General features: G+C 43.2%; 1 protein-coding gene across 1 annotated transcript in view; it reads right to left on the bottom strand.

The window, feature by feature from the left end:
- Positions 1 to 9,924, bottom strand: part of KANSL1L (KAT8 regulatory NSL complex subunit 1-like) — a 61,479-nt gene that overhangs the window by 3,474 nt on the left and 48,081 nt on the right. The window contains exons 10-11 of the mRNA XM_009887576.1: positions 9,590 to 9,714; positions 8,560 to 8,614 (exon numbers count right to left, since the gene is read on the bottom strand). Coding sequence (XP_009885878.1) covers positions 8,560 to 8,614; positions 9,590 to 9,714 — 180 coding nt within the window. The remainder of the gene's footprint in view (positions 1 to 8,559; positions 8,615 to 9,589; positions 9,715 to 9,924) is intronic.

Here is a 9,924-nt window from a genome sequence, read left to right as displayed (position 1 = left end):
AGAAAAAGTTTTTTGCTTTGAAGAGACTATTTTTTAGCAAATGATTTGCATGACCCCGGTACAGCTTAAAAACAGCCCTAATGTGAGTACTTTAACTGCTGATAGTCAAACGAGAGCCAGGTTTTTAGATAAAACTCTTTAACTGTAGCTATCACATCTGACCTTCACTTTGAAAGACCCATCTTCATTTTTCTGTTGGCAGCACACCAGGAAGTTTGCTCCTTAGACACGGCTGTATGAGGAGCACTTTGCTGCCCTTCCCCCTCACTCCCCAGATGGCGAGGCGAGCTCTTGGCTGGACCCCTCCAGTACAACTCACAGTTATTTCAAAGTGCTCCAAACCATTGAACCTCTTCAAAGTTCACCTAAAAAGCTAAGGTTGGTGAGAACGTACAAGTGCTGCAGCCATGGATTTTATGCCAGCCACTCCCAACTCGACAGCAGAGAAATTCTAGGAAAGAACAATTCCTGGTCATAGAAGCTGTGAAGCTGCACTGCCAGATTGGTACTGGGCAAGAATTATACCAATAATTGGGGGGGGTCATGGAAAATAAATTGAATTTTTTCTACAAAGCAAAATCCTCAGTGGTGTTATACAAGAAACACAATTTATCTTCTGAGTCTGATAAAATACAGAACTAAACGCAGAGTCCTCACTGCAGTGCCAGATAGAGCCATACAATATAGGTTACATTGTCAGCTGGAAGTACTCCGCTGCAGACAAGTAAGGGCCCTAAGGTTTTCTCAGAAGCCGTTCTTTCTATCAAGCCTTGTAGCACTGAGGTAGTTCATCACCACTATGGATACAAATGCAAAGTATTACAATGCATTTATGCTGCTCTAAGCATACCTGGCAGTGGCACTCAGCTTGCCAGAGAGCACATTTCCAACCTACGCGGCTGGTCATGAACTACAGCCCCACAATTAAATTTATCTGGGCCAATGAAAAGGATCCCAAAGGCATCAGTGCGATCTGAAAAAGCCATACGACCTGCTTGCTAAAACAGTGGCTGCCCGGTTCCTCCTCAGCCCAGCACTCAAGAGGAACCTTCAGACAAACAGGCCTGCTTTGTTTGCCCATCTCATGACTGCTTTTTGAAGACTCCTCATTGCTTTTATTTATTTATGTTAAACACAAACCACTTTGTTAGCTGCTGGTTTCCTTTCATGCGAGCCAATTTAATGGGTTTCCTCCTCTCTCTGGAATTCACCAGCTCTGTTGCTTGGATGGCATTGGTACCGGGCTGCATCTCAGTTCAGATTCTGTCTTACCAAGGTCAATGATGTATAGCGTGAAAGCGAGAATTTTATGAACTACAAAAGTGCTATTCCCTCAGGGAAAATTCAGGATTTTTCTGTATGCTCAGATTTCCTTTGAAGTGGAAACAAAAGATAATTTTGAAAGAAAAACTTAGACTTTGAAAATACTTTTCTTAGCAAATTGCCAAAACTTTTCATGCTGGGAAGAAACTTCATTTTTAACAAGCTTCCCTTCAAAAATCAAAGCCCACATTCCTCTCCAAACGAAGAGTTTTGAAAAATACAGAAATAAGCCTTACTGTTCCTTTTCCATAGCTGATCATAACAGATTTAAGTACTTGTTTATTTAAAATAAGTTTTACCCTATTCTACTGAAGACTAATAAATAATACATTTTCTTATTTAAAAGTTATTCTTTGTTCTGTAGATAAAGTTACATTACATCAGAGTAAAAGGTCTCTACTTGGTTCAGTACAGCCTCTGCCCCTCTCCAACTCTGTAACACTTTATGTATTTCCTCCACCAACTTCAGGTTAATTTAAAGTTGCTGTAACTGGAGAAATTTGCTGGTTTTTCTCCCCCACTAAGGTTAGTTTGAAAAAGGACAAAAGAACTGTCATTCCTCAGTGGATGGATCTGGCAGTGATGTTGAGAGAAAAGACTATTAGGAAGGCCTGTTTGTGAGGCATGTCTAATGATTTCACTCAAAGAAAAAGACTTAAAGCAAACGAAGATTTGGATCCCCCCCATCGCATCTAGTTAAGCTACAAGACACTGTGCATTAATGTTGAATAGCACCAGGAATATTTCTGAAAGGTTCTCAAAACAACAAAGTCTGTGTTTCAGTCTTTGCTTCATGGGAAACATTGAGTCATAAGCCATGAAAACACTTATGCAAAACTAATTACACACAGAATTATTCCAAAGTATCTGTCATTACTAAAACAACTACAAAATAAACTTGGACATTACTTTACAACCAGGCCTTGCCAGAATCTTTAACCTGGACAAAACAAATTAAAAACGAAATAAAACAGGAAAACCCTTGCCACACCCTCCCATGCCTTAAGGCAATAACAGACTGCAAATTCGTAAATGCAAACCAGGAAACTCAAACGCTCTATTTCCAAAAACTAAGTATTTTTAGGGCAAGTGATAGAGTAGACATACATAGTAATTAACTTTTGCATTGCCCAACTGTTATGTTTGTCCTTGTAAGGCAAAATTTCCAGAAACAAAAATTAGGCACCCAAAAAAGGTAAGCTTTTTGTACTCAAATAAAGGCATGGTGAATAGGCCTGATTTTCAGAAAGTGCTGACTTCCCATCCTTGGAAGTGTGGGTCCTGTAGAACGTGACAAATTTAGGACCTTACATTTTTTTGTAACTTGTGGAAACTTTGGGTGCAAGTTTATTGCATGGATACAGATTGTTGCATTGAAAGCCTTTAAATGAAGAAGAGAGAAAAGGAAAAAAAAAGGGGGGGGAAAAAAGATATCCAGTGGAAGAAATCCCTAACTGCTGCTTGACACAAGGACAACTCCAGAAGTTTTAAATTTAGCCACGCAAAAGATAGGCGGAAAATAAACTATTATACAGTACCACCACAGGCTGTTATGCAGTGGAAAGCAGAGAAAAAGCTTACTTTATATAAAAGCAGAAGTACATTTTACCCTGTCTTGTCCTTCATGAATGATCTACTGAAGCTTGCCTTGATTTCAGTAAAAGGAACAATTTCAACACTGTCAGAGTGTGAGTGCACAAAATGCAAAAAGGTAATGCTGCTGTTTTCTCATGTCTTTTTTCAAGCTTACTCAGTAACAAATCTAACTCGGCCTAAAACTAAGGCAAGGAAGTGGAAGAATTATGATCAGACAACCACCTTTTCTCAGTACTCTGAAAAACACTGAAACCAATTAACATGATCCCAAAAGAAAGGGGGAAAATTGGCAAAAGATTATTTAGAGAAATAAGATCTTTAGCATTTTTCGACATCTCTCCTCTCTCTCATTCTACCCAGCAGCTGACACAGAAGCAGTGGACCACAGCAGGAGACAAAGCTGCTTTATTGTTAACTCAAGTTATTTCCTGGCCAAAGGATGAATCATACAGGATCAACTAGTCATGCCAAATACAAATATACTGTGAGGGCTACTAAATGAATAATTGGCCCATGAGCTTCCCAGAGAGACAACTTGAAGTCCCTTCAGCAAAATACACTAAAAGTACATGAGACAAGTGATCTGTATGGGATCTGAATACTAAACAAGAAATCCACTGCATCCTCTTGGCAAGTCTTTTGAAGCTCTGAAGGCAAAACCACTGTTGAAATTTCCCCCCCCCCCCCGAAACCAGGATGAAGAGAGAGCAATGAACAGTAGATTCTCAAGGGACAGTGCGCCCTTGCTGCTTTATTAGTTATCCTCCAAATGGTTTAATTAAATATCCTTGCAGGAGAGTTCTCCTGTGTATGTAATGTGACCTTCTCACTACCAAATAAGATCAGGCACGTTTCCTGCTAGCAGAGATGGTACCAAACCAAAAGGCGGTGGGTGGAGGTGACATAAATCTGACCACCAGATTTCACAAGAATTTCTCAAGTGCATGAGAAAAGGCAGGGACAGAGAGTTTTTCATTTCCTTCTGACCCAAGAGTATTGTGCCAAATGAGTGCAACTACACCAGGTAGGGACCTGAGACTATGATGCTCTCTGAAAGGAAAAATTCGTTTCCATGGAGCAGGCAGCTACAGTCCTAGTAACACTCTGGGGAAGGTAGCACCTTTGTGGAGAGAGTATTTTCTACCCCAAGGGAGTGGCATAATGATTTAATTTGTTTACTGTGTTTAGCATAACCTTCTGTATTGCTACCCAAATGCAATCCTTTTCCACACTAAGGCACCTAAACCTCATTTGTAGAGATTCTCTGAAAAAGGAGCTCAGGAACAGATATTACAGAATCACAGAATGGTTAGGGTTGGAAGGGACCTCTGGAGATCATCTAGTCCAACTCCCCTGCCAGAGCAGGGTCACCTACAGCACGTTGCACAGGACAGCGTCCAGGCGGGTTTTGAATGTCTCCAAAGTGCGAGACTCCACCACCTCTCTGGGCAGCCTGTTCCAGTGCTCCACTACCCTCAAAGTAAAGAAGTTCCTTCTCATGTTAAGATGGAACTTCCTATGTTCAAGTTTATGCCCATTACCCCTCGTCCTATCACTGGGCACCACTGAAAAAAGACTGCTTCCATCCCCCTGGCATCCTCCCTTTAAGTATTTGTAAGTATTAATAAGATCCCCCCTCAATCTTCTTTTCTCTAGACTAAAGAGACCCAAGTCCCTCAGCCTTTCCTCATAAGAAAGGTGCTCCAGTCCCCTAATCATCTTTGTTGCCCTTTGCTGGACCCTCTCCAGCAGTTCCCTGTCTTTCTTGAACTGGGGAGCCCAGAACTGGACACAGTACTCCAGATGCGGTCTCACCAGGGCAGAGTAGAGGGGGAGGATGACCTCCCTCGACCTGCTGGCCACACTCTTCTTGATGCACCCCAGGATGCCATTCGCCTTCTTGGCCGCCAGGGCACATTGCTGGCTCATGGTCATCCTGTTGTCCACCAGGACTCCCAGGTCCCTCTCCACAGAGCTGCTCTCCAGGAGGTCAGCCCCCAACCTGTACTGGTGCATGGGGTTATTCCTCCCCAGGTGCAGTACCCTACACTTACCCTTGTTGAACTTCATAAGGTTTCTTTCTGCCCAACTCTCCAGCCTGGCGAGGTCACGCTGTAAGGCAGCACAGCCTTCTGGCGTGTCAGCCACTCCTCCCAGTTTTGTGTCATCAGCAAACTTGCTGATGGTACACTCTATCCCTTCATCCAGATCATTGATGAATATGTTGAACAAAACTGGGCCCAGTACTGACCCCTGAGGGACACCACTTGTTACTAACCTCCAACTAGACTCTGCGCCACTAACCACAACCCTCTGAGCTCTATCTGTGAGCCAGTTCTCAATCCACCTCACCGTCCATTCATCTAAGCCACACTTCCTAAGCTTTCCTGTGAGGATGATGTGGGAGACAGTGTCGAAAGCCTTGCCAAAGTCAAGGTAGACAACATCCACTGCCCTCCCCTCATCCACCCATCTAGTTACTTTGTCATAGAAGGCTATCAGATTAGTCAGACATGACTTCCCCTTGGTGAATCCATGTTGACTACTTCTGATAATCTTCTTTTCATCCAGGTGCTTTGAGATGACTCCCAGAACAAGCTGCTCCATCATCTTCCCAGGGATGGAGGTGAGGCTGACCGGCCTGTAGTTTCCCGGGTCATCCTTCCTGCCCTTTTTGAAGACTGGAGTGACATTGGCTATCCTCCAGTCCTCAGGCACCTCACCTGTCCTCCAGGACCTTTCAAAGATAATGGAGAGAGGCCCAGCAATGACTTCCCCCAGCTCCCTCAGCACCCGAGGGTGCATCCCATCAGGCCCCATGGATTTATGTATATCCAATTTATCTAACTGATCTTTAACGTGCTCCTTGTCAACCAAGGGATAGTCTTGTTTCCCCCAGACTTTCTCTGTTACCTGCAAAGTCGGGGTCTCACAAGGACTGGCCCGAACAGTGAAGACAGAAGCAAAGAAGGCATTTAGCAACTCCGCCTTCTCTGCATCATCCGTCACCACAGCACCTGTCTCATTCAACAACGGGCCCACATTTTCCCTAGTTTTCCTTTTGTCTCCTATATACTTAAAGAAACCCTTCCTGTTGGCCTTGACATCCCTCGCCAGGTTCAATTCCAAGGCTGCCTTGGCTTTCCTTGTTTCCTCCCTGCATACCCTGACAGCATTCTTGTATTCCTCCCAAGCAGTCAGCCCCTTCTTCCACCTATTGTAAACTCCCTTCTTCCACCTGAGCCTTTTCAGAAGGTCCCTGCTCAGCCAAGCAGGTCTCCTTCTCCCCTTGCCTGATTTCTTTCTCTTTGGGATGCACTGATCCTGAGCTTGGAGGAGGTGACGCTTAAATAGCAGCCAGCTCTCTAGAGCCCCCTTACCCTCTAGAGCCCTTTCCCATGGGATTTGCCCAAGCAATTCTTTGAAACGATCAAATTTAGCCCTCCTGAAGTTTAGGGTTTCAACTCTACTTGTCATTTTGTCTATTCTACACTTAATCCTGAACTCTATCTTCTCATGATCGCTGCAGCCCAGTCTGCCCCCAACCTTTACATCCTCCACCAGTCCCTCTTTGTTTGTGAGTATCAGGTCCAGTAAAGCACCTCTCCTTGTAGGTTCCTCCACCACCTGAGTCAAAAAGTTGTTATCAATGCACTGGAGGAACCTCCTGGACTGTACGTGCCCAGCTGTGTGGCCTTCCCAGCAGATATCAGGGTAGTTGAAGTCCCCCATGAGAATCAAGGCCTGTGATTGTGAGGCGATTCTCACCTGTCTGTAGAAGGCCTCATCAACTTCCCCATCCTGATCAGGTGGCCTGTAATAGACACCCACAACTGTGTCTCTCATATTACCCTGCCCCTTGATCCTTACCCACAAGCTCTCAACTTGCTCATCATCTGTTCCCAGGGAGAGCTCGATACATTCCAATTGCTCTCTCACATAAAGAGCAACTCCACCGCCTCGCCTCGCCGGCCTATCCTTCCTCAAAAGAACATAGCCCTCCATGACAGTGTTCCAGTCATGTGAGCCATCCCACCACGTCTCAGTAATTGCAATGAGATCATGGTCCTGTGACCACACGCAGATCTCTAACTCCTTTTGTTTATTCCCCATGCTACACGCATTGATGTACAGGCATTTCAGAAAAGCCAATGAGTGTGTAGTTTTTGCCCTTGAGGAGTGGTGGGCCTTCTGATTATCAAAAATACTAGTGCTCGGCCCCACAGCTGCTGAGCTACTATGCCCAGGTGCCTCTCTAGCGAGCTCAGTTACATGCCCATCCCCCTTCAAATCTAGTTTAAAGCTCTCCCAATGAGCCCTGCTAACTCTGCTCCAAGAACCATTTTCCCCCTGCATGACAGGCTTTTCCCATCTGCTGCCAGCAGGCCTGGTGTTCTGTAAATCAGGCCATGATCGAAGAACCCAAAACCCTGTCTGTGGCACTAAGTTCGGAGCCAGTCATTGACCTGCTGGCTCTTCCAGTTAACCTTCTCATTGTTCCCTGCAACAGGAGGGACAGAAGAAAACAAGACTTGGGCTCCTGATCCCTTAACTAGTCGTCCTAGGGCCCTGAAATCCTTCTTCATTGCTCTTGGTGTTCTTCTTACTACATCGTCACTACCTATCTGAAACACTAAAAGGGGGTAATAATCTGATTGCCGCACCAGGGACGGAAGCTTTCTCTTAACGTCACCAACCCGGGCCCCAGGGAGGCAGCAAACCTCCCTACATTGTGAATGAAGGTACAAATACAAATCCTACAGTTACAACAGCTGATAGTGGCCTATAGCAGAGACTGGAGAGATGTCTGAAGGACAGCAAAACTGGCAGGTTTCTGGAAAAGGAGCCACAAAAACAGTGGAAGGACAGAAAAGCAGCCTAGAGACCAGAACTGCTGGTACGTTGACACTGGGTATAAGAAATGCCTCAAACCCCTAATTAGGAGAGAAAGGGACCCCCAGCTGCAAAGTCCACAGATATTCCCTGTAAGAAAAAGGTAGATTCTTGTGTCTGGAGGAAGCAACAGTAGCACAGGATGTGCAAACTTAGCTCAAGAGGCAAGCAGGAAATACTGAAGGTTACATTGTTCCTGAGAAAGCAGAAGAAGAAAAGTTTGCTCCCAACAGGAGGGTTGCAGGAAAACCAACACTGAGAAGAAAACTGAGGAAACCTGCTGGGCCTGCAGGCAAAATGCCTAATTACCTCCTGAAGAGCAACAGGCCATAGGAACTGGCCATCGAAGAGGAGCATGAGAGAGATGGACAGACGTTCTAGCACAGGTAACCCTGAAGAGACAGTTGCACTGGGAGACCCAGCATCACAGTGCCCAGGAACAGGGGAGGTGAAGGCCTGACTCTTTGGGAGCTCTGACTGTGCTGCCAAGAAGGGACAGAAGAGCAAATGAACAAGTGAACGATGATTATTAATGGAGCTACTCACATTTCTGTCATCCAACATAGGATCGAGTAGGTTGGGATAAAACACATTTTCACAATCTGTACCTTATACTTTATATTTGAAATTTGAAACTTACCAGGATTTGCATGAAGTCAGTGACTTTGGAAAACACACTGATTATCCCAATTATATATTATATCTAGTTTAATTAAAAACTGGTGGTTTAATTAAAATACATCCTACCTCTTCTTCATCTGTATGAGATCTTTCTAAAGGTTGAAATTCAACAACTCTCCAGCTAGAAATGAGAAAAGAAAAGTCAAATTAATTTACCTAAATGCTGTTTCATTATTTCAGCAGTAGAGATGACTATTCTGTTTCTACATTATATTGTTAGTTACTCCTTCTTCAACACTGCTTGTGCTTCAAAATTTCTTTCAAATGAAATAATTTCAAATTTAAGCTGCTGATAACAGATGCCTAAAATTTAGGTTTTCCTTTCCCAACCCAATAGCTAACCTTTCCTTTTCCCAACACAGTCTTTAAGCTATCCAACAGAGTCTTACTAATATTTTAGCTTTAAAGACAATATGAAAGCAAATACAAATTAGAGATTTAAAATATGGAACAATTGCATTTGGCCATTTCAGGCAATTTGCTAGTAAACCACTGAATTACAGCACAGGAGGTCAATTACCCTGTTTTCACAATCTAAAGATGTTCTTTGTCTTTAAAAAAAAAAAAAAGAAAAATGAGAAGTGTCTCGAATCCTGGATTACAGGTTTAGACCGTATGGAAAAAATACATTAAACTTATTCTACTGTATCAGAATGGATAAATTTTAAAAATATATGCTAAAACTATTTCTGTTTAATTCACTGGAAATAGTTAACTATTTTCTTAGAAAACATAACACGCAAAGACAGCAACCTCCAAATAACTGTTCAAAGCATGTCAGCCTTATGGCTCATTTAAGGCCATGAATATCACTACAATTAAGATGATATAAACCTACTTCTATTTTTAGCCAGTCTGTGCATCTGCCACCTCCCTGTGTGTATAAGCCTATTTCCCTTGTGCTATCAGCTGTCCAGTCTTCCCACCACTCCAGTCACACAAACTGAAGTGCACAGAAAAAAAACAACAAACAGAGCGCACGAAAAGACCATCTTAATATTATAAAATTATCTAACTACATGTTAACAATATTCTTAGTTAATGTTTCATGATCATTTTGGTGTCATCTTTGCAACTAAGGAGGTCATGAACAAACCTTGGGGTAAGGATTTCTTTGTACTGTAGTTTCTCCAACTTTGATGGTGCGACCAGCGACATTGGAATAACAATGTTGTCTATATCATAGGAGCTCTCACTTCTCAACCTCCTCCTGGAGTTATGCTGTATAATATAATCAATACAAGATGAGATTCATCAGCTCAAATCATAGGAACTACACATTAGCTGAGAAACATTAGAGGAGAAAGTCTGTAGCTTGAACACATTTTCTAGTGGGTTAATGACTTCTGACTTCCCCCTGCCCCAATGGAATCTCAACAAGTCTTAAAACTATCTCATCTCTGAGATTTACTTCTTACTGGCATAACTCTT

This window comes from Charadrius vociferus, unplaced genomic scaffold (genome assembly GCF_000708025.1).
Source record: "Charadrius vociferus isolate BGI_N301 unplaced genomic scaffold, ASM70802v2 scaffold136, whole genome shotgun sequence".
In the NCBI taxonomy this organism is placed as follows: Eukaryota; Metazoa; Chordata; class Aves; order Charadriiformes; family Charadriidae; genus Charadrius; species Charadrius vociferus.
Note: the sequence above shows the minus strand (reverse complement) of the source record. Positions and strands in the feature narration are given on the sequence as shown.